Genomic DNA, 26,530 nt, shown 5'->3' with positions numbered 1-26,530 from the left:
ACCTAATTTTTTTTATCACAGTTTTTGCAAAATAGCTTCTTAATTAAGCATACTGAAAGTAACTGGAGATAACACCTTTATATTTTTCTGGATAATGTCTCTCAAGTCCTTGAGATGATCAGAGAATGATATCATTTTTATGTGCTTTTTCTTTTCGAGCCTGGATCTTCCTCTTCATGCTATCGGGGACAAATCCTTTTACCTCTTCCGAAATGGCCATCACTTCCTGTCAAGGAAATTTGTCACAACCACACACATCCAAGTAAGGCAATGTTTTCCCTCAGTGTGTGCAGCTGGTTATTTTTCATGTCCAAGGAAAAATCCATGTTTCCACAGGAAGTCCAGTCCAATGATACGTGGGTCTTTTATGTCAGCCACGAAGACAGTGTGTCAGTAGATGACCATGGCAAACTTCATTGAGACTTCCAATTTTTTGCACACAGTCATTTTCACTCCTGTGACTGTCTGCAGCGTCAATAATGGTGGTACATAGAGAAGTCATTGCTGGAATTTTGGAGCCAGGTCCATCCTGATGATGCTGACATTGGCTCTAGTGTCGATTACCATTCTACATGGGAGTCCGTAAATTTCACCTCTCATGTAAAGTCTATGATCTCCACGATGCAGCTGTGAGACGTGGTACACTCGGCATGGGGCATCTTTTGTACTGGCAGCCGCGACTGTGCATGTGCTTCACAGGGGGCCTTTTTCAGGTCTTTCCCAGCACACCAGTAACTTGTCTCTGGTTCCCATGATCGTTTCTGGCACTCTTCAGGAGTTATTTCGATTCTCTGATGATGTCTATTGTAGAGTCCTCCACAACAGCACAGCTGACCATTCGTCTGTCTCTCCTCGAAGCTTGCTGGGCTGCATCAAATTTCATAGCGTAGACCATATCACTTCTGACGTCCTTGTATTCGCCCAGAAACAACACCTGCTGGATGTTGGGGTCCTGCAGGGTCAGTCCATCCTTGATGTCCTGTGGGCAGTTGGGATATGCCAACTGTGAGAGTCTCTCAATGTCCATGGCCAGTTCTTGCAATGTTTCACTGGTCTTCTGCTCCCCAGTCTTAAGTTGCAGCCAATTAAAGTCCTTGAAATAGTTTTCTCTGAACCTCAGCTCAAGTTCATGCTTCAGAGCATCATAGCAGGATCGGTCTTCGGTGGCGAGCATCTGAAGCACTTCGGCAGCTTCCTCTCAGAGTGCAGTGGCTTGGTGGAATGCCTTGAGAACACAGTCCCATCCATTCGCAGAGGCGATAATCTCGACTGGGTCCTGAAAATTGACTATGATGTCCTTCCGTCGTATGTCAAGAGCTTTATCAGGACCGTCATTTCAATTTTTTCCAGGGGTGGGGGCAAAGCACATGTACTCAATGTATGTATATACATATTTATACCATTTTTAGTGTGTTTTCAAAAGCCAGGATGGCTTTGGGGGGCGTTGCCCCCCCCCCTAAATGACGGGGCCTGGGATGGATGTTCAGAAAACTGACATCAACTATGGCTGGCAGGACCTGGTGAGCATACCCCATGGTGCATACCTTCTGGTTCTGCCATACCGTATGATGCTCATTTCACAAGATTATTTTATCACACTCAATCATTCTATTGACAGCATTTCATGCTTGTGTACATGATTATATTTTTGCCCATACGTTTATTTTCCTTTTATCTCTGTGTTGCCACTAGCTTTCTTTTTATGTTTCAAATTCGCCAGATTTGAAGTGTGTATATCACCATTTGTATCTCTGTTTTTGGAATTTCTGAATTTTTTAGGGGCTTTATTACCTGCAGCACAATCTTTATCAGGAAGCATTGATATGTTCCAGAATAACAAAAAAGTGCCAATTAGTCTATTTTCAACTGTGATACAAGAACCAACGAAATGGCAGTGTGAACTTTCCTTAAAGAATGCTGGAAAATATCTTTATAAGGTACATGCATTTATTTTATAATTTTACTACTATTTTCAGTACTGCAAAAGATGGGTACTAAAATAATTTTGCATTGCATCCCCTCTCCCCTTCTGCTCTTGTTTTTTATAGTGTGATTTCTGCCCGTCAAACTTCGATGAAAGGTTTGTTCTTCTGACGCATATAATGGGTCATATTTCATATGAAAAAAAGAAACGTTTCCTTTCGCAAAAATTTATTGATGATTCAATGAGTTCAAAAAAGAAGAGAAATAGGACATATGTGAGTTTTTCTTTGGTCTAATTTGCTTTGATTGAGTAACATAGTAAGCAAGCTATTCAGTAATTATGTATATATAAGCCTATATACAGGGTGTCCTGTAAATGCTAGCACATCCTTTATCTCATCAATCATTTGTCGTAGAAGTATGATTCCAATTTAAAAAAATGCTCAACAGGTATTTGTGTCCTAAATAAAAAATTAAAATTTTTTACAGTTCCCCTGTACTCAACACCCAATTAAAAAATTGTTGCCCTGTCTCTCATGATGCCAACAAGAAAAAATTACATGTTTCTAAGTGCGATATTCACAAAGATATTCAAATTTGAGAAAACCACTAAATGCAGAAAAATCTTTTTATCCACATTTAACACTTTTTTCCCCAAATTTTTTTCTCTTCTCTCAGACATTATAATGAGACAATAAAATAGAACGCTCTCACCGCTATGTCCAGGTATTCGTGTATTAGTTCACATCATCCACAAGACACTCCAAGATGGCCTTCTCTACACCATGGCAGGAGACGCCCCGACACCAGGTTCAGACGGTTTTGTTTCTTGAAACATCCATTGAGGCTATAGGTCAGCCACTGTGTAGGAAACTGGAGGCAGACGTCCAAGGGTAGCCGGTCTGGCCACTAATCAATCCGTAGGTGACGGGATCACGACGACATTGGATTATTACATGAAGTCAAGTGATGAGACAGTGAGGTGCCAAAGGCACACCTTCCCAAATTTAACACATTTTTTTAACTGAAAGACGATCTGGCTCACACCTCAACAGGGCGTGACACCTTAGTAATGAAGACCGGAACAGGGCCATCATTTCAACTTTCTCCGGGGGGGGGCAAAGCACATGTACTCAATGTATGTATATATATATACATATACCATTTTTAGTGTATTTTTGCGGAAGCCGGGGGGGGGGGGGGCAATAACCCCTCCCTGCCCCCCCTAAATGACGGGCTTGGACAGGAAGTTAGTCGGAAAAAGTAGTCGTGCTGATTTCTATCTGGTTTTAATACAGGAGCATTCCCACAATGCTTCATGACAAAACCAATCACAAGATCGAAGGTGCGGCATTGAGCTTGCGTCTAATTTACATAACTTCATGAGAGAAAAGGAAATATTGTAAAAAATATAACACTGAATCTTTTAACCAAAATAAAGACGGCGGCTGATCGGCAGACACATGATCCTGCCGATCGGTCCAGGAAACAATAAGGTAAAACAAAATCTATTAAAAATGACTAGAATAAGGACCATTTCCGTGGGGGCCTAAATGGTAATGTTACAGTTGAGCATGTGAACCTTTCTCTAGAATTTCCAGAAGTTTCTAGGACAACATTGTTGATAGATAATCAAGACTGAAACTCTTAAGTTATTGGAAACTGTGTGCGCGCGATACATACCGAAAATGCTCACGAAGATCATAGAATGGCATCTGCACGTGCTTTTCCTGACTGCTTTAACCATGATGGAGACAAATTTCTTTTCGATGGACATACACTACGGAAACAATTCAAAAATTCGTGTGGGAAATTTTTGATCATCCCCCCTTATTGTCCCGATCTCGCCCCCCAGTGACTACCATCTCTTTGGACATCTTAAAAACTGGCTTGGATCTACTCTTTTTGAGGAAAGTGAGAAATTGAAAATCTCAGTGCAAAACTGGCTGAAATCCCAGGAATTTTATGCAGAAGGTTTGAAGAAGCTTGTTTCACGATATCAAAAGTGTTTGGAACGACATGGGTGATTATGTAGAAAAATAAAGTAATCATGTAAATTTTTAAAACCATTAATAAATTTGTAATTTTTTCAATTGTTTTCATTTAATTACTGATCACACCTTAATTTTGAACCACACCTCGTATTATCCACAATTATAGCTTATTCATCATCATCAACCATTTTCAATCCACTGCTGGATAAAGGTCTCCTCTAAATATTTTCATTTTGCTCTGTCTGATGCAAAACAGAGTTGACTCCAGCCACTTTTCTGATCTCGTTGATCCGTCTTGCGTGGGGGCGCTTTCATGAACGTTTAACACAGCAGGGGGGTACCAATCCAAAATACTTGTGGTCCAAGTAAGTTGACCTGTCTTCTTGCAATATGCCCAGCCCATTTCTATTTTAAACATTTAATTTTTTTCAGGATATCATATACCTTTGTGTGGCTTTTCTTATCCAAGTGATTCATGTTCTGTCTCTTCTTGTGATGCCTAACATATATCTTTTTATGCTCCCTTGTGTTGTCTGTAGCCTTTGTGTTTAGCCTTCCATGTTTCAGCTCCATAAGTGAGCGCTGGTAGCACACACTGGTTAAACACTTTTCTTTTCAGGCATAGTGGCATGTGACTCTTCAGAATTACACAGATTTTGTCAAAAGTGCTCCATCCAATCCTGATCCTTCTGTTTATTTCATTAATGATTTTGTTGTCCATGGTAATTTCTTGTTCCAGGTATACATAGCTTTCTACTTCTATCTCTGTGTTGTTGAGAAAGATCGTCTTCAACGTAAGAGAGTTGAACATAACTTTTGTCTTTTGCAGATTCATTTTCAAGCCCACATCAATACTTGCCTTCGCCAGTTCTTGTATCATTTCTTCTAGTTCGTCTGGATTACTGCTGATAATAACAATGTTGTCTGCAAAACGCAAATGGTTGTGAAATTTCCCATTTATTTTAATTCTTTGCTCATCCCAATCCATTTTTCTGAATACTACTTCTAAAGCAGCGGTAAAGAGTTTTGGTGAGATAGTATCACCCTGTCGGATTCCTTTCCCAAGTTTAATCTTTGCTTTTTCCTTATCGAAACGAATGGTCGAGTTGCTTTGTTATATATTTTCTTGATGATATTGACATAAGTCTTCTCCACCCTAATTTACATCTAGAGTAGGGGTCTCCAACCCCTTGGCCCGCCGTCAATATTTTGGTGGCCCGCCAAAATATTTTGATCGATTGACGCAATATTCAAAAATAAGGTAAAACAAAGATTTCTGCAAAAAAAAGTCACCCAGCTTCATATAGACTTCTAACAAGCACAGGCTGATCAGTGTACAGTATTTAGCTTCTTAACGCAAAAGAAACCACACCATACACTTCTTCACCATGTAACTTCACATATATTCCATCCTCCTTGAGTGGGAGAAAACAGAAATAAACGGAATTTCCATGGTAACATATCTCTTGGGTACATGATTGGGAAAGGAGCAGGTGGATGTATGCATCTTGATTGGTTGGAAGAAGGATTTGCAAAATATTGGTAGAGTTAATTTACTTGTGTTTTTGGTCTTTTAACCCTTTGGTCAGAAGCCTTTTAGTCTTTAAATAAGTGCATCAGGGTTTAAGCCAGATAAAAAAATTCCTTTAGCATAAAGGCAAAAATTAAGAGAAAAGCTTTAGCAAAATGCTACAATGCTAATGATTGATGGTTGGATGTTTACTAGTTTCAAATCTCCTGTACACATTTTTACAAAAGTGGCTACTACTTCTTTCACATTCTAAGATTTCCTTTAGACTGTAGCTTAAACCTTGGAGTGCATGATGGCGAACCATGATAGCGGAAAAAGAAAAGTTGAAGAAAAAGTGAGATTTTTCCAAGAAAAGTGGTCATCCCTTTATTTTTTCGTCGAACAGAAGGCTAAAGCAATTTGTCTCATTTGCAATGAGAGCATAGCCATGATGAAAGAATACAATATTAAGAGGCAATACAATAATCATAGTGAGAATTATTCTGGATTGGAGGGACATTTTTGAAGTGAAAGTCAATTAACTGAAATCGAAGCTGAATTGTCAACAGTCATTATTCTTCGGAAGAAATGAACAGTCTGAAAATTATGTTTGTGTTAGTTACATAATAGTGCTATTATATAACTGACACAAACACAAAGGACTTCCCACGTTTCACTTTATTTTTTCTGCTCAGAAAAAATAAAATTAAATGTGGTAAGTCCTTTGTTGATAGAGAATTCATTAAAGAATGCCTTTAGTCTGCAGCTGTGCTTTGACCATCACAGGCTCAAGCTATTTCGAACATTAGTTTGTCTGGTGTGACAGTAGTAAGGCATGTGGAGGATCTATCAGCAGATGTATTTAAGACCTTCAAATCCAAATGCAAGGCATTTTTGTTTTACTCAGTAGCTATGAATGAATCAACGGATGCAACAGATACCGCACAAGCAGCCATTTTCATTCGTGGTACTGACAAAAGCTTCAACATTGTTGAGGAGTTAGCCAGTGTCGTTGTGCACTTAAGGGTACAACATGAAGTTTCGACTTATATTCAAGTTTGGCAGAAACATTGACCAAATGTGAGTCAGACTTAGGCAACATATCTGCCATAACTACAGATGGGGGGGGGGGGTCTAATCCCTCTATGGACCGGTCAGAATACAGGTAATCACATTGATAAAGTCAGATGCAGAAAAATGCAGAAATACGAAGAAGATCACTTTCTATTGCACCATACACCAGGAAAACTTGTGCAAAAAGTTTTTCCTCCAACTTTGAACATGTAATGTCTGTTGTAGTGAAAGCGGTCAACTTTATTCGATCCAAAGGACTTAACCATAGACAGTTTCAAAAATTCTTAGAGGATTTGAAAGCTGAGCATGGCGACATTATTTATTGTACAGAAGTACACTGGTTGAGCCGGGGAAAGATGCTTCAGGTCCTGTTTTCCTTGAAGGAGGAAGTTGATGAATTCATGAAATCCAAAGGAAAACTTATTGGAAAGTTACAAGATAAAAAGTTGGTGTGAGATTTTGCATTTCTTGTCGATATCACTGGTCATCTGAATGATCTAAGCTACCGCTTAATGGGAAAAGACCTACTTTTCCATAAACTTTATGGCAATGTGAAAGCGTTTGAAACTAAATTGGTCCTTTGGGAACGTCAATTGCAAAACAAAAACTGCGTGCATTTTCCTAAATTATTGGAGTTGGTAAATAGATCTGCAACTTGGAAACTGGACGATTATGTACAGTGCATTTCAAATGTAAGAATGTAATTCAGAAGGAGATTTTCCGACTTCCATGAAAACAAAATTTCTGTGAAAATGTTTCTCTCACCATTTTCGGTTGATATTGAAAGTGTTTCACCAGAGCTACAATTAGAATTTGCAGATTTGTAATGTGACTCTGCAGTTAAATGCAAGTTTTTTGAAATTCCTTCATTAATTGATTTTTGTTCTTAGTATGTGTCCAAAGAAAAGTATCCAGAAATGCACAAACATATGCATTGTTCATGTCTTCTATATTTTAAGCACTTACATATGTGAACAGTTGTTTAGTCGAATGAAGAATACAAATCAAAAACTAGAACACGTAAGCATTCGTAATGTAAGTAACTAAAGACTTTTTTATTTGGTACGTAATTAATTCAACATATAAATGTATGAACAAAAATCATCCATTTTCATTCTGTTTCATACAATATAAAAATACCTAAAATAATTACCCCCAATTCAGTTAAATTTTTTAAAACGAAAATGTTACATAATGGAATCATAAAATATGTAGTAAGCGTAGCATTTTAATTTGTCGTATCTGAGCGTACATAGGATCAACCTTTCGCAGAGGGGTGGGGCACACTGAGATTGATTGGAGGCACAAGGAATCTCTGAGATAAATTTAGAGTTACCAACTTTCAAAAGCATTTTTAAGTAACACAAATGTATTAATATAGAAAAAAGGGCATTTTTTGACACTATAATTTGACATTTTTCAAATCATTCAAAATTAATATTTGTTAAAATTAATTGAATTGAATGTTTTTTAATTTTTTTAATATTTTGAAATATATTTAGTTTGTGATCGTCTTTGGAGGGAAGGGGAGTAGGTCCCCTTTTTGCCGTTAATGAGTGGCCCTCAGAATGCAACAAATTTGTTATGTGGCTCTCAAGCGTAAAACATTGAAGACCCCTAATCTAAAATTTTAACAACAGCAGATGTGAAGAGAGAGTGGGACGCTTTTTCAAAATCAAAGGCCATACACAATGTTAATTCGTATTCCTTGTGTCTCCCTATGAGTTCCCTGATTGTTTGGATGTGATGAATTGCACTAAATCCACTTCGAAAGCCTGCTTGTTCTTTTGGTTGCGCTTCGTCCAATATGGATTTAAGCCTATATGTCAGCACTTTCGTGAAGATTTTATAATTTACTGATAAGAGACTGATTGGTAGATAATTCTTGATATTGTTTATTATTAAAAATTAAAGTTGACAATGAAAGCTTAACAAAATTTAGATGCAGTTCATGAGGTGATAATCCTTCACCCTTGTGATGCACGTGTAGACCAACTGCGTAACTGCTTCTTTTTTTATGGACTATCACACTTTCTGTTGGTTTTTTTTGTGCATCCGCATCTTCAGTCATCAATCGGTGGGCCGTCACACTTTTATTTCCTAGGAAATTTGTGATTTTACTTCAAAAAATAAAATTCTTCATTCAAAAATATTGTATAGTGAAAATAAGAATGCTACAACAATTGCTACTTCAAAAAAATTTTCAATTTTTTTCCCAGGATTTGGTATATGGAAATTTCAGTGTCTGTCTGATCTGTGATCTAATATGTGATACAGACGATGAATTATTGAATCATATTGGTTCTGAACATCACAGCTCAGGATTACATTGTCCAGTTTGTGGAGTTTGTCAGAAAAAGAACATGGAGCTTCTTTTTCATTATGATGGGGTAAGTTTTGCATGAATAAACGCAAATATGCTGAATGGAATCAAAACTACAGATTAAAATCTAGATAAATTTTTTAGCTTATTTTTTAATAGTGATGTTGGAATCTGAAAAATAAGTTTGTTAAAAAACTTTCACTATGTGAGCTTTTTTTTAAATACAGCAAGCCTGTATTTACTCTGATTTTAAACCACCGATGATAAATAATAACATTGCAGAATTCCAGCAATCCCATAATAGTGAATATGCATGCATGTGTTAAGGTATTGTTACTACTTAACCATACATGAATGACATTCCTCTGTGGAATCGCTAACGAATCGGTACATGTCGGAATGTGTGTTCTCAGCATAGTATTGCTATGTAGTATTTGCTTCAGGAAATCTGAAATAATGAAAATGCATACTGTTTATTGATATCCCACCCCAATCTTCATTTTACTGATAGTACAAGGCAATGAATTTGTTTGTGCTTTCAATGAAAGGAAATAGTCCAGAATTTTCTTTGTCCCAATTTCATTCTTTGCTCTCCTCAGTCTGTCACATTCTGAATTGCTTGTAAGTGTTAGGTTCTAAGTAGCAAGTATATCTTGGGCCTCATAACCACTCCATCACTTTATGTTGCTTTTAAGAATTTCTGACATCCAAAATGCCTCTAACTGCCACCATATTTTCTCTTCATAGGGACCAGCTAGTGGTTCTGAGCCAATCTTTTGAGTCATGTTGGTCAAAAATAAAAAAAATATCTAATGAACAAAATTATTCTGGTTGTTAAAAATATGACTCAAAAGACATTTTCTAGAACCATATATGGGTCATTCCCAAGAAAGTGTACAAAGAATGTCTGGCACTTTATATTTTTTCACAGGGAAATAATAAGTATTTTCTAGTTCTTCATTTAATTCTGTGTCGTATTTCCTAATTTGTTTCAGATGGTATCTAATAGGAATCATTTTTTGTAGCAAAACCTCAAAACCATGCTATCTCAGTTTGAAAAAAAAGTGTTAAATAAGAGGACTTGAGATTTACACCAAAACATTGAATCATGTTGTATATGCATGCCATTAGATGAATGAAACTGACAATTACAATAATATTTTTCCTTAGGAAACCATTTTTTTGTACGTGACCCGGTATTTTTCCTATCTAAATACAGGGTGTCTACCATGATGGGAAAATTACTGAATGAGAAAACGTCACGAAGTCCCGAAAAAGTCACAAAATTTGAGTGAAGGTCACAGATATTTTTGATTCTCTGAGATATATTTTTTTTCAATTTCCCCCCCCCCCCCAAAAAAAAAAAATCTAGGCTTTTTAGAAGCTGTGGCATTCAATGTATTTTTCTTTTCTGTCAGGTTTTATTCATTCGTTTTTTTTTTGCCCGGAGAGATGGATGGGTGAGTAGCAACAGAAAATAATGTCAATGTGTAGCCACCCTACATTGGAGTATACATTAATTGGGTCAAACAAAAAAGCTATTTAGCTTTTCTTTCTTTGCTTGTCCAGAGCTTTCAACATATGTAATATTCCCCCCAAAGCAGTGTTCTCACGATCGCATGATAATTCCTAGAGGAGGGGACCATGGCAGTAGGGAGTCCTCTTGGGAACAATATTGGCTTTGAGTAGAAAGGACATGACCTCCCCCCCATATCGTGAAGCAGAGCTGTTGGATCTTTGGCTGGTTTTCAAGCTAGAGTTTTCACTGAGTGGGGGCTCTGTAGTTAATTTATAGTATGAAAAAACAATAATGGTGATTGTCCTGGGCCTTAAGGCTGCAGCTCTGTCAGCCCTATCTTTGTGAAGGCCAGGTGAAAGTGCAAAAGTATTTTCCCACGCGAAGTAAGAAAAAAAATTGTCTTCAAATTATCCATTTTTTATTTTTGATCACGCTGATCTTTACCGACTAGCTATAGCGAACAACGAAATCATACAGTATACGCATGCGACAGAATGAGAGCATTCAAGAAAAGACAGACATTGGACTCATTCGCTATTAATTGTGTTGCGACACAACATTTAGGCCGAATTTAAAGGAGTACCACAACATTTTCAAAAGTGTGCATCGGAGCTCCTAGGAGCATCATTGTGAGCTGAAAATATGGATTGGTGCACCCTAAACCTATGCTTTAAAGTGGTTCTTTTATATTTACATTAACAATAACAATAACCCCCAGAAGGCATGAAATGCACTACATGAATATGGTGAAAATATCTGTCAAACTTTTTGGAAAGCCACAGAGGAACCATAAATTACTCAAGGGAGGCAGCTGACAAAAGAGAACCATTGGAATATGGTGAAAAGCAGGGTTTAAACCATGTTGGTTTAAACCTTGGTTTGTTTTCAAAAAAATCAAATAAAAGTGGCCTAAATATCATGTTTTGCTTGAAAAATATCATATTGGTTCATCATTAGCCAAAGTTTTCCATTTTTAACACATTCTATATTCTTGGGGTACATTCTGATGGTATGTCTTTCAGATAGTATAAGTGTTTTTTTTTCAAAAGTCTCATAAAAGTTTCCTGAATATATATATACTAGCTATAATACCCGGCGCTGCCCGGGTTTTCTTCAATGAGGCTTTTGGATCACGTGATATCTCCCTCTCTTTTTCTTGAGGGACGTACAAACCGTGTCCAAGTTAACCAATATAGCGACTTCGCGATTCATGAAATAATTAAATCTAGATTTATAGAAACGTAGGAATGAATATATATTTTTCCTAAGGGGCGCTAGGTATTTCGATAAACCTCCACCCCCTGAACTTCAAGTTACCCATCTGCCTATTTCAGCTTCCAAAAAATGCTTAATTAAAGCTGTGGAGTTTTTTTGATACACTTTTTACGGACTCATAATTAATTTTAAAATATCCTAACCTACATGAATTCATGAAAATAAATATCAAAAGTCAATACGGAGACATTAATTTTCATGCTTGAGAAGATATAAATAAAATGTTGAAATCAGTGTTATTGCATGAATGTCCAACTCAAAAGTATAGGTCCGGCTAATTATTTTGTATTTAATTTCCTGGGCTTCGTATATCTCTAAGCGAACTCAATATTTCAAAAATCGAGGATTAAATGCAATTTTTAAAATTATTGATGGGGCGGAAAACCACACCAAATTTCCGCATTTAGACAGTAAAATCTGCAAGTTTTACACTGATTTCTATGGGAACCATCCTTTGCCTGACCCTCAAAGTGATGCTGATGATGATTATGACGTCTATTCCAAAAGCCTCATTACTGGGAGGATTGAAAAAGTGGCAAACCATTATAAAGGCATAAACTATTATACATATACTAACAGGATTAAAGAAGTGACAAACCGTTGTAAAGGCATATACACGTCTGAAACGCATGGCTAGGGAACCACGGTAACCAAAGTAAACGTTCGGAAAGTGATTGTTGAGGCCCAAAAACCATTGTTGCCCGACAGTTTTTTGCCCGTTTGGGGCATTTGCCCTGCTCTGATGAAATTTTAAAGTAGCCTATCGTTCAAGTCGGGTCCTATTTGGTATATATGCAAAATTTGGTGACGATCTATCTAAAATTGTAGATTTGTATAGAGAACATACATACACACACACACAGAGACACACAGACAGAAAATCAATTTTATATATATAGATATATGTATATATTTTGGGCTGTTGAATAGTCTTTGTGTCGGAAGTGAAATGAAGTGATGTATCATAATCGGATCGGGTGAAAAGGCCATGGAGCCGAAGAGATAGAAGGTTGTTGACTGTTGGACATGAGAGATGCCGGACAATCTGGTTTAGGCGTCTATGTAAATGAATATGATTATAAGTTATTCTCGTTGGCTCTGGTGCATACTTAAATAGTGATATGTCTAGGAGGCCAAGCGAAGCAGTCTTTACTTGTTAACTAGGAGAAGACCCTTTAATTGCCTCTCATCATGAGGACTTGAAGGAATCGACTAGGAGTAGAGGTTTAAAGTCCAATCTGCACCTTCTCGTGGTGCAGCCTGTAAGTAACCATGTTTAACACGTGGTGAACAGACGCAGATGGGCTTCCTCCAACCCGCACTGGCCAGCATGGAGGATTATGGCCAAAAACCCTCTAAAAAAGAAATATGAACTCTGTCAATAAATTAAGGCCCTCAGTCCCCAGCAGCCTGAGTGTCCCTGGTTACGGCAGCAACCAGCAAGACATGAAGACAGAGGGTGCTTAGAATCTCTGGGTTGGACCAGGCTGCCATAAGATGATGACCTTGGCCACGTATAACAAACTATCTCTTTCTTCAGAAAATTGTTTGCAGGAGTTGGAAGAAGAACTGGAAAGAATAAATTGGGACATCTTAGGCATCTGTGAAATAAAAGGAAAAGGAGAGGAGAAAATCGAACTTGCCAGTGGACATGTATTTTACTACAGGGGAACAGATAATGGAAGAACCAGTGGAGTAGGATTTCCCTCATTCATAAAAAGTGGAAAGATCACATAGTTGAGTTAGATAGTACATCTGATATAGTTGCAAAGCTGGTTATGCAAATATCAAGCAGATACCGTATACAGATTATACAAGTCTATGCACCCCAACAAGCTATTCTGAAGAAGTAGAAGACTTTTATGAAGAATTAGACTGCATAGTAAAGGAAACCATCATATCTAAATAGTAATGGATGACTTCAATGTCAGAATTGGAGAGAGAAGAAATGGCAAAAGCTCAGTTGAAAGTCATGGTTATGGTTACGAAACGACAGAGGAAACCGACTCGTCGAATTTGCAGAGAGCGAACAGTTATGTATTATGAATGATGAATGCATTTTTTAAGAAGAAACCCCAAAGAAAGTGGACCTGGAGAAGCCCAACTGGAACAACTAGTGAGATCAACTACATCCTATCTAATAAAAAGAATATGATCCAAGATGGCAGTGTTCTCAACAAATTCAATACAGGAAGTGATCATCGACTAGTTAGATGCAGAATAAGGCTTAACACTAGAATGGAAAGAGCGAAACTTATCAAAAATAGAAAAACTGTCATCCATATGGTAAAGCTTCAAGAACATCAATATAAATTCCAGTTAGAGCTGAAGAACCTATTTGATTTGCTGTATAACACCACTGAGGATGAACAAGATGTCACCACGATGAATAAAACTTTAACCACTACCCTAAAAGAAGTAGCAAAAGAAGTCGCTGGAGAAAAAGAAATCAAACCGGTGAAGAAAATAACAGAAGAAATAAAGAAACTTATGAAAGACCGGTGAGAATTTCAGATTAAGAAGAATGATCCTAAATCAAAAGTGGAATATGCAGAACTTTGCAAGACAGTATGAAAGCGAATTGCAGAAGATGTCAGGAAGTTTAATTGCGATATTGTAAAGAAAGCATTAGAAGATAATAGGAGCTTAAAATCAGCGAAACAAAAACTGTGTGTTGGCAGAAAGGAAGTTTTTGCACTAAAAAGAAAAGATGGGAATGAAATCATTAGTATTTTTGAAGAATTTTATAATACTCTATATAAACACAAAGAACAGGATCAGGACAGAGGAAAGGGAGCAGAAAGAAAAGAAAATGAAGCAGAATTTGTACAAGTAGCACCTGTGCTGAAAAAGGAAGTCTACAAGGCTATAAGATGTACGACAAAAAGGCAAATGCCCAGGTGAATATGGGATTTCAATAGACATTATTAAAGAAGCAGGAGAAGAATTTTCCAGTATGCTAGCTGCTTTGTTCACGAAGTGTGTCACAAAATCGGATGCGCCTGAAGATTGGAATAACGCAATGATGGTTCTTCTTTACAAAAAGGGTGAAAAATAGGATATCAAGAACTATCAACCAATCAGTCTCGTATCAGTAATTTATAAAATCTTTACCAAAGTGCTGACATATAGGCTTGAATCCAAATTGGACGAAGCTCAACCAAAAGAACAGGTAGGATTTCGAAGTGGATTTAGTACAATCGGTCACATCCAAACAATCAGGGAACTTATAGAGAGACACAAGCAATATGAATTACCATTGTGTATGGCCTTCATTGATTTTGAGAAAGCATTTGACTCTGTCTTCACATCTGCTGTTGTTGAAGCTCTAGATATAATTGGGGTAGAGAAGACTTGCATCAATATCATCAAGATATGACAAAGCAACTGCAACGATTCGTTTCTGAAAATGAAAAGCAAAAATTAAACTTGTCAAAGGAGTCAGACACGGTGATACTATCTCACCTAAACTCTTTACCGCTGTTTTAGAAGAAGTATTCAGAAAACTGGATTGGGATAAAAAAGGAATTAAAATAAATGGAGAGTTTCTCAACCATTTGCGTTTTGCAGATGACGTTGTTGTTATCAGCAGTAATCCAGACGAACTAGAAGAAATGATACAAGAATTTGCGAAGGCAAGACTTCAGGTGGGTTTGAAAATGAATCTGCAAATGACTAAAGTTATGTTCAACCCCTTTGCATTGAAGAGGACAATCTTGCTCAAAGATTGAGAAGAAGAAGTAGAAAGAGAGAGAAAAAGTAGAAAGCTATGTATACCTGGAACAAGAAATTACCATGGACAACGAAATCATTAATGAAATAAACAGAAGGATCAGGATTGGATGGAGCAAAGCTTGTGGCAGAAACTGCGTAATTCTGAAGAGTCACATGCTATTATGTCTGAAAAGAAGAGTTTTTAACCTTGTTTTTTGTGCTACCTGCACTGACTTATGGAGCTGAAACATGGACACTCACACGCAAGACGATACAAAGGCTACAGACAATGCAAAGGAGCATGAAAAAATGTATGTTAGGCATCACAAGAAGAGACAGAAAATGAATCACTTGGATAAGGAACCACAGAAAGGTATATGATATCATGGAAAGAATCAAACGTTTGGAATGGAAATGGGCTGGACATATTGCAAAAAGACAGGACAACAGATGGACCACAAGTATTCTAGAGTTGTACCCCTGTGGTGTTAAACGTCCGAGAAGGTGTCCCCACGCAAGATGGATTGACGAGATCAGGAAAGTGGCAGGAGTCAACTGGATGGCTAAAGCATCAGACAGAGCAGAATGGAAAAATTTAGAGGAGACCTTCATCCAGCAGTAGATTGAAAATGGTGGTTGATGATGATGATGATATATATATTTCATATAAAGTATCTTAGTTATTTAAAGTAATATACAGAAGCCAAAATTTTTCTCATTCTTTCATTTCCTAACCTTTGACTACATTCTGATGCTCTATCTTCAGCAAATTCATGAATAAGGATTACAACAAACATCTGAATGTAGTGGTGTATTATCTCAGAGGGTTTCTTTTTCCTTTCACAAAGAAGCAGCAACAGTAGTGACATTATCATGCTAGGGACAGATAGTCTTATAATCCAATAAAGACACCAGCTGCCCCTAAAGAACAAAGACCAGTTCATTTTCTTTCCTATAAGAAGTAGCATATCTCGTACTGTATATCTCCCAGTGTTAATATTCAATAGTTGTTTTTTTTATTCTTTCACCGTTAAGAACCCAGTTCAAGAAGGTTCTATTATATAGTAGTAACACAGATTTATGGGAAATAATCAGCTATATACAGGGTGATTATAATTAAAGTTTTGATTCCAAAATTATACAATAAGTACTGGTCAGAATGACTTGAAAATTTGCATGGATACTCCTGAAGCAATGGAAGTTTCCTTCGCAAAAGAAAAAAAGTGCAAAATGTGCAAGTAGATGATGCTGTACTTGGCCAGCATTATAATCTATTTTGTGCAACCACATTTCGGCACTTCCACAGCATCAGTGTGTGGATAGAACAACATCTATCAAGATGCACATTGCAATACCAGCAAAGCAGCTGCTGAAGAACCATTTTCATAATAACAGAATGGCACAACACCTGGCCGGCTGTCAGTTCACCTGACCTTAACCCTTGCAACTTCTGGGGTACCTCAAAATGTTATAAACAGTGGTCAGATTGCAAACTTTGGTGAATTGCAAGCTTCAGCGCATCCCCTATATGTTAGAAGTTCCTCAGGAATATTAACTTGGGGACGCGTTTGGTTTAATAAAGGTGAATTGCAAGCACATCCACATCATAACCATGGCATACTCTGATGTGTTGTTGAACAATAGTTTTTGTGTTTTCACCTCATAGCCAGAACATGGTGGACAACATATTTAACATTTCTTGAGTAAGTTGTTATTTGTTTGATTACTTCGTTTTTTTTGTGATGTTTCCATGAATTATGAAATCGTGCAATACTATAATTAAGTTATCATTTTGCCATGACTGGCTATCGTTTCCATTTTGCGAGCAAATTTCCCACGTGTTGGATGATATCTTTTTTTTTTATATACACTTTTGACCTCAAGGGACATGCCTGTCCTTCCAGTAGGTCTACAAGGGTTTCTCCATAGATTATTTTTCTTAGCAACAGCCTATTATGGTTTAGGTCTGTTTATAATCGTTTAATATACAGTTTTTTTTTTTTTTTTGTATTTATGTTACAAAGAAATTTTACATACAGATGGATTGTATCATGTGGTTGTATTATTGTTGTAATATAGATTCTAGACTGGTATTCATAGAAAACGTGAATATATTGTTATTAGATCTTATGTAATTATTTGTATGATTGATTGTATGGTATAGATTCATTATTTTTGGAGCGGTGTATCTATAACTCTTTTGAAATAACGTTTTATTTGTTTTCGGCACTTCATATATGTTATTTAATCTAGATGACGTTCTATTTTGTTTCATTTCTAACCAATTATTGTTTAAGAATGAAAATTTTATTAGTCTATAAACATAGTTTTGTCTTATAGTTAGCTTATGGCATTCTGTTTTGTTGGTGTTTATTGTGGTGCTTGTTATTTGGGATCTTGTTAAATATATTATCTAGTTTTTGTATATCTATTTGATATGCACCTCCCCAAGCAGTGATTCCATATGTTACTGTTGAATATATCCAAGCATAAAATAAATCTTTTAGAAAGTTATTGTCTATTGTGTCTCTTAGTCTATAAAGAATTGCTGCATATATTCTTATAAAACTTTTTGAGAAAAAAAAATGTTGAAATTTATCGGAAAATGATGCAGATGACTTTTCCGAGGCTCAATTTTTAAGTGGCATTGTTTGAGAAAATAAATTGTAACTTTTTCAATTTTCAATATATTCAAGCGAAATTTTCACTGAAGTGTTCACAAAAACATACAAAATATGAATAAAAATAATTCATACACTTATATTTGAAATTTACATAAAAAAAATTATGTAAACTTTGTTTTTGTGAAATTTTTCATTAGAAAAAATACAATTTTTCTAACATATTTTTAGACTAGAGGCACAGAAGTTACCAAAACAACTTTTATTTTAAATTACTCCTAAATATATGAAGTAAAATACTGGAGAAAAAAATAATGGTTTTTTGACCGTTAATATATTTATTCTGGCTCGCAACACAAAATTCATCGAAATAAGACTGGATCGCTCCGATTTCAAATCATTCAACTACATACTGAAATGCAACCCATCATTCCAGATTCCAATTATTATTTTTTGTTTATTAATTCTTGTTTACCATCCTTCTTGACCATGCAAAATTTCATGTACATATCTTAAAAAACTTTTTGAGAAAAAAAATGTATTCTAACCTCACGAATGATGTCTCTTAGGCTAACCCCATGCAAGCAATATTATTTGTGAAAATATATCATAACTTTGCAGATTTTCAATACATTCAAATGAAATTTTCAATAAAATGCTAAAAAATCTAACCTCACGAATGATGTCTCTTAGGCTAACCCCATGCAAGCAATATTATTTGTGAAAATATATCATAACTTTGCAGATTTTCAATACATTCAAATGAAATTTTCAATAAAATGCTAAAAAAAAATGCAGATTATGAATAGAAAAGACAATTTAAACCTTCACATTAAAAAATTAGATTATAAAAGAAATAGTTGAATTTATTCTTTTTATAATAAAAACACAATGGCTCACCTTTGCTTTTTTATTTACAAAAGCTCTCCTGCTTTTTGCACAGCATATTCAGTGACATTGAACTCTTCACAGATTTTTTTTCCTTATTCCATGAAGCAGGGGCCAGAGTTAAAATTTGAAACTTTTCCCTTGTTGTGATGGTTAAATTGAGTCTTTTTTCAAATTAACTCTATCAAAATAATATCATTTGCTTTCTGTTTAATATCTTCATTAAGTGTGCTTTGAGATTCATTTTCTGGTAATTCTTCAAAAACTTTACAAACCTTTGATTTTAAAGTGTTACAGGCAGATTCAACTTTTATTTTGGCATAATTTTACCTGCACTGTTGAGCTACCCTATGAAGTTTAACTGATGACTCTTCTATGTTCTGTAGAGATGAATTTATTTCTTCAAGTGTTTCTTGCTTAGAAATTGACATTTCCAAGTTACTTATTTCTACATCAATATCACTGTTCATCTCTTCACAACATTCAGTTTCTTCACCTAATTTATTGATGTGTTTATTCACTTTATCCCTACAAGCATTATATATTTTTTGCCCTAGAATTGATTTTGTAAAACCATCTATTTCATTTATTTTCTGTGAAAAATTCAAGTTTAATATCTTTAAACTTTTTATTTTTTTCTCATGACATTTAAAAGCATTAAAGCATGCTTTCGGGTATGTTTCATACTACTTTGAGAAAAAAGCTCTATGATGCTTACACACAGTAGATAAATGTTCAGAACTTGCTCCACTCCTCAAGATCAAAAAATTGGTGTCCGATGGGTCCAATGATGTAATGGGTAACAAATTTTTCACTTTTGCATAACACTTTTTATGACAGTCAGATCCCGTTTCTTTTTCAACACTATAAATTTGAAGTGTCTTTTCTGACATTTTGCTTTGAATTCCAAAATGATGATATAAAATATTTAGCTCAAATGGAAATTGTGTTATCATAAGAAATATTTGCTAACCCTGGAGTAGGCTACTTTATGGAGCACATTCTCTGTCTTCAGCAAGATCTTAATTGAGACTTGCATCATTTGATGGGGAGCAGTTTAGTTCTAACACTTTTGTTTTAGTTTTCTCAATGAAGCAGCAGCAGTGACTTTATCATCACCTGCTGGGATGATAGTCTTATAATTAAACAAGACACCAGCTGCCCTTTGAAGGAGGAAGACCAGTGTGCCATAGTTCATATCTTCACAGAAGCTATCATTATTTTTTACAATCATCACAACAAGAAACATACCATCTAATATACCACCAATAGGCATTATATATATATTTGGTTTTAATTCTGCTCTCTTCCATCTGCCTCAGCTACAACAATCAGGTTGTATCTGATAATTATTTCATTCTTTGTGATTTGATGCCTCATATTCTGGCTTTTTATCAGCAATTTTTTAAATTATTTCTTAGGAAAAATCTATAGGCCTGCATTAAATATTATAAACTTTATAATTAAGCATGTTAAAAAAACTTCAAAAATACATCTATATATATGATTAATAATAATATTTGGATTATCAAATACAAAATAATTCTTTATGCAAAAATATAATATCAGATTGCAAAAGTTCGCCTTTGTTGCATCATAAGAAATATTTATAGATCAATTAAAAGTGAAATTAATTATTCAGAATTTGAACACTTTTCTACGAATCTGAACATGAAGGTTTAAAGAGATATAGATGGCTTCTTTCTCAGCCAGAGATATCAAGGAAACAGTTATTTTCCGGATATTATGCTGAGGTGAGCTCGGAAAGAAAACTCATCACGTTTCCGCCGGGACTCGAACCCAGGCCCTCTTGCATACCGGGCAAGCATGCTACCATCTACACCACTGGAGACACATGAATCTGCCTTCCTAATTTCACGCACTGTGTCGTGAGGCGCTGAAGTAGAGGCATTAGTAGCCTCTCTTAACTTCAGGAAATGGCCCCCGGGTAGGACGGTTTAGAGAGATATAGATAGATGGCTTCTTTCTCAGCCAGAGATATCAAGGAAACAGTTATTTTCTGGATATTATGCTGAGGTGAGCTCGGAAAGAAAAGTCATCATGTCTCCGCCGGGACTCGAACCCAGGCCTCTTGCATACCGGGCAAGCATGCTGCTACCATCTACACCACTGGAGACACATGAATCTGCCTTCCTAATTTCACGCACTGTGTCGTGAGGTGCTGAAGTCTCTTTCCGAGCTCACCTCAGCATAATATCCGGAAAATAACTGTTTTCTTGATATCTCTGGCTGAGAAAGAAACCATCTATATCTCTCTAAACCGTCCCACCCGGGGGCCATTTCCTGAAGTTAAGAGAGGCTACTACTGCCTCTACTTCAGCGCCTCACGACACAGTGCGTGAAATTAGGAAGGCAGATTCATGTGTCTCCAGTGGTGTAGATGGTAGCATGCTTGCCCGGTATGCAAGAGGCCTGGGTTCGAGTCCCGGCGGAGACGTGATGACTTTTCTTTCCGAGCTCACCTCAGCATAATATCCGGAAAATAACTGTTTCCATGAAGGTTTAATTTGAAAAAATTATTTTATTCAACAATAAATGAATTTATTGTAAGTATGAATTTAAACCAAAACTTTTTTTTTTCACCAACTCTGATTTGATACATTACATTAACATTTCCAATTATTTCATTCATTTAATCCTAGAATTTTAAAATTTATTAAATGTTTTGAATTATTTGCATTAACTTATCATGAAACTAAATTTAGTGAGTACTGTAATAAACATATAAGCGTACATGAAAAATAAAATATAAATTTCTTTTTATTAAGCATGAATCATTATATTAAGTCAAAATGTACAAATTAATTAGTCATATAAGTACAATTGTGTTTTGTTACTCAAATGTAATAACTGTCAAAATAATGTTTACTCTTCAAAAGTCGTCTTTCTTAATATATTAATAGGATTAAATTTTTAAAAAAATTGAAAATTCATGCTGTGCATCCAAAAAAAGTGTTTAAAAAATTGTTAAAAATAAAAAAATTAATAATTAGTAAAAAAATTAAATTTAAATGATTTTTTTCTTCTAAGGTTTACATGTTCTTTTCTATTCATAATATGCATTTTTTGTGAGCATTTTAGTGAAAATTTCTTTTGAATGTATTGAAAATCTGCAAAGTTATGATATAATAATCATATATCTACAATAATATTGCTTGAATGGGGTTAGCCTGAGAGACGTCATTCGTGAGGTTAGAAAACATTTTTTTTCTCAAAAAGTTTTTGAGATATGTACATGAAATTTTGCATGGTCAACAAGGACGGTAGAAGTAATAAACAAAAAATAATAATTTGAATCTGGGATGATGGGTTGCATTTCAGTATCTAGTTGAATGATTTGAAATCAGAGCGATCCAGTCTTATTTCGATGAATTTTGTGTTGCGAGCCAGAATAAATATATTAACGTTCAAAAAACCATTATTTTTTTCTCCAGTATTTTACTTCATATACTTAAGGAGAAATTTAAAATAAAAGTTGTTTTGGTAACTTCTGTGCCTCTGGTCTAAAAATATGTTAGAAAAATTGTATTTTTTCTAATAAAAAATTTCACAAAAACAAAGTTTACATAATTTTTTTAATGTAAATTTCAAATGTAAGTGTATGAATTATTTTTATTCATATTTTGTATGTATTTGTGAACACTTCAATGAAAATTTCGCTTGAATGTATTGAAAATTGAAAAAGTTTCAATTTATTTTCTCAAACAATGTCGCTTAAAAATTGAGCCTCAGAAAAGTAATATGCATCATTTTTTGATAAATTTCAACATTTTTTTTCTCAAAAAGTTTTAGAGATATGCAAATAATATTTCACACGGTTAATAAGGATGTTAAAAGCAACTAATAAAAAAAATCATTGAAATCTGAGACTATGGGTGTCATTTTGGTATTTTGCCGGGTGATTTCACATGGAATGACCCCTATTAGTTGTTGATTTATAAATTTTTCGATAATTTTAGCGAAAACTGGAAGAACCGATATTGGTCTGTAGTTTATCATTGCATTTGGGTCTCCTTTCTTATAAATTGGGTAGACAAGAGAAAATTTTAATTCATTGTAGAAATAATTTGCACTGATAGATGAATCAATGAGATGCTTAATTACATCAATATTGTAGGATGCAATAATTTTTATATTTTTGGAGTTAGGCCATCATATCCAGTTGCTTTAGTTTCATTCAATTCATTTATTGTTCTTTTCAAGAAAGGGATGTCAATATCCATGCATACCATTGAGTTTATAACATCATTCCTGCTTTCGCTTTGATAAGTACTTACACCAAGATTTTATTTAAATTTCTTTCAATAAATTCTCTGTTAAATTCATTTGCTAAAACTTGTAGATGCTGATGAATTGGTAGAACTTGATTTCCACTATTTTTATTAAGCACAAAATAGTTTAAGCATTTCCATTGCTTCCATTTGTCAATACATTCAACAAATTTAGCCTTTTCATACTGTTGTTTAGCTTTTTTGTATTGAAATTTTCAACATTTTTACCATAATTTTTGTATTCCGTTTCATTCAATATTATATTAGGATATTTTCTATATTTTTTATATAATTTTTTTTTTGTTATTCATCTTTGCTATTAGTTTTTTAGTAATCCATTTATTCTTGTTTCTTTTAGTGATGTTTGATGATGATTTAGTCCACAGATTAGAGTTGAGCGTAATTATGTCTAGGAAACATTGATATTTTTCTTTGGTTTCATTTTCATAAAAAACATTTTCAAAAGATATGTTTGAGATGAAATTTTCAAATTTTCTATAGTTAATTTTGGTCTTAATGTGATCCAGGTCATTTTTGTTACATTGCTGGTCTTGATAATCAATATATCCTAGGATTGGGTAATGATCTGTAATACGAGTTTTAAGTACAGTAAATTGTTGTATAGAATTTTTCTTTTTTCTGCAAATCGATACATGTTCCACCTTCATTTGTTTCTCTAGTTACAGATTCCTGCAAAGCATTGAAACCATTGACAGCCATTATGTCTAGATAATTTGATATTTTGTTAGTACTGTTATCTCTGAAATATTAATATTTATATCTCCAGTTACAAACATATCTCTCCCAGTTTTTTGAATAAGTATATTAAATTCTTCATTAAACTGAGATATGCTATGTGCATGAGACCTATAAAGCAATAAAATATCAATATCAAAATCTGGTAAATTGATATATAGAGCTTCAGCAGTTTCCATGTGGCAAGGTTTTTTAACACTGTTAATTGCTTTGTTATGGAACATGATAACACTACCTAATTTGTTGTATGCTTTGCAATCCGAATACATGTAATAATCATTCATGCAATCATAGTAATATTATAGCTCACTAATTCATTTTCTTTAACCCAAATTTCTGTTAGACATAGTATATCAAAATGTTCAGGTAATAATCTCAAGAACACTACAAAATGATCAAAATGAGATCTCAAGTTTTGTATGTTTAGAATCAAGATATTGAAATGTTTATTGAATTTTTAGAGGGAATTTATAAAACTTAACTATATCACTTATTTCCTCTAGAAAAGGTTGCTTTTGTCGATGGTCCATTGGGTTGTACTCATTGTTCATCACTGGATATTTTTCCGAGGTCTTCCTCATCTCTAATCCTTATGATCCTAGTGTTTTCAGACTTCCGGAGGAATATTTTGCCATCTTTGGTCCATGCATATTTGAAATCATAGTTCTTTCTGAATTCTCTCATCAGGAAAAACAGATGCTTACTTTCCTGGGAAAGATGTTGGTTGATGTAGATTCTGCTTGATCTAAAGTTCCGATTTATGTTGTTTTCGGTGAGCTGGTGCATCTTTGCTTTTTGAATTCATATCTTCTTCCATGCTTCACTTGTAAACCAAAGAATAATTGACTTTGTTTTATTTGCATTTCTCGTTGGCACTCTGTGTAGATTCTTTATTTTAGTACTCCTGTACTCCTACACTTGTGTAAGAAATTAAGAGAATTTACAGACTTGGTCGATTATCTCTAGAACTACTGTACCGATTTTAATGAAATTTGATATGTACATACATTGATACAATACAAAACAAATAACCACTCAATAATTGTAATACACACGCATGATTGTGCATAACACTCGTTGGAGTCGGAAGGTATGAAACAGTGGTTGCAGAATAAACAAAAAAATGGGTTAATAGGGGGTATGGTCCCCTCTTACAGATATACAGGTCTCGCAGCGTGATTTCATACTTGAAATAAGGCAGTTTATCATTTCCTGTGGCAATTGGTCCCACTCGTTCAGCAACGCTGTTTTCATTCCCTGGATTGTTCCCGGAGGGGGGTTGCGAGTTGCAATTGCCCTCCCTAGAGCGTCCCAGACGTGCTCTATAGGGTTGAGGTCTGGACATCTGGCTGGCCAATCCATCCGGCGAATATCCTCACTCTCTAGAAAATCGTCGAGCAGAAGAGCTCTATGTGGCCTCACGTTATCGTCCATTAAAATAAACTCAGGACCAACTGCACCCCTGGAAAGGGGAACATAGGGCTCCAAGACCTCATCCTTATACCTCACACCAGTCACAGTGCCTCTTTCAAAGACATGGAGAGGTGTACGGCCATCCAACATAGTGCCTGCCCAGACCATTAAACCTCCTCCGCCATAATGGTCTGTGCATTCAGCAACACTGTTTTCATTCCCTGGATGGTTCCCGGAGGGGAGTTGCGAGTTGCAATTGCCCTCCCCAGAGCGTCCCAGACATGCTCTATAGGGTTAAGGTCTGGAGATCTGGCTGGCCAATCCATCCGGCGAATATTCTCACTCTCTAGATAATCGTCGAGCAGAAGAGCTCTATGTGGCCTCGCGTTATCGTCCATTAAAATAAACTCAGGACCAACTGCACCCCTGGAAAGGGGAACATAGGGCTCCAAGACCTCATCCTTATACCTCACACCAGTCACAGTGCCTCTTTCAAAGACATGGAGAGGTGTACGGCCATCCAACATAGTGCCTGCCCAGACCATTAAACCTCCTCCGCCATAATGGTCTATTTCGCGGACATTGGAGGGTAGGTAGTGGGTCCCTGGTTCTCTCCATATGAACGTACGGCGAGAATTGGTGCTTAGGCTGAACCACAACTCATCAGTGAAGAGAACGGTCGCCCATTGATCCATACTCCAATCTCTATGCTCTCTGCACCATGATAAACGGATTCTCCTGTCCGTAGAAGTGAGTGGGACGCAAACAGCAGGTCTTCTTGCAAACAACCCTCTCTCATGAAGTCTTTCGGAAACAGTCACCCTTGATACACGGGTTCCTGTGGCTGCATTCACGAGAGAGCCGAGAAGCTGTAGCACTCCTGTTACGCCTCGCTATAATCGACAAATGGCAATCTTCTCTGGCCATGTGGCTCTTGGACGACTTTGCCCAGGCTTTCTCTTGATGGATCCGGTATCCTGGAACTGTTTCCATAAGTTACACACGACGCTGGGCGTTAAATTGAACTCTTTACAAATCTGGACTTGACATTGGCAAGATAACTTGATTGCTGCAAAATAACACCAAGAAATTCGCAGAGGTGTGCTAGCGAACGAAATGCGTCTTAACTTACGCGCGCTTATAAAGCCTGTTTCTCTACTGGCTCCGCCTACACACACGTGTACGCTTACGTATTTGACATACACGATTTGCATTTTAATCTAGAAGC

General features: G+C 35.8%; 1 protein-coding gene across 5 annotated transcripts in view; it reads left to right on the top strand.

The window, feature by feature from the left end:
* LOC149083312 (uncharacterized) overlaps positions 1 to 26,530 on the top strand; it is a 165,852-nt gene that overhangs the window by 110,531 nt on the left and 28,791 nt on the right. For all 5 annotated transcript variants that reach the window (XR_016193246.1, XM_089236548.1, XM_089236549.1 and 2 more), the window contains 3 exons: positions 1,780 to 1,937; positions 2,049 to 2,198; positions 8,721 to 8,891. Coding sequence is in view for 4 of the 5 variants with exons in the window: in XM_089236548.1 (XP_089092674.1) it covers positions 1,780 to 1,937; positions 2,049 to 2,198; positions 8,721 to 8,891 (479 nt within the window). In the remaining variant the exon portion in view is untranslated. The remainder of the gene's footprint in view (positions 1 to 1,779; positions 1,938 to 2,048; positions 2,199 to 8,720; positions 8,892 to 26,530) is intronic.

Source organism: Pholcus phalangioides, unplaced genomic scaffold, assembly GCF_987345545.1.
Source record: "Pholcus phalangioides strain wild (caught in Gottingen) unplaced genomic scaffold, Ppha-v1.0 ptg000009l_1, whole genome shotgun sequence".
Taxonomy (NCBI): domain Eukaryota; kingdom Metazoa; phylum Arthropoda; class Arachnida; order Araneae; family Pholcidae; genus Pholcus; species Pholcus phalangioides.
The sequence above is the reverse complement of the archived record's forward strand: the minus strand, read 5'-3'. Positions and strand labels throughout refer to the sequence as shown.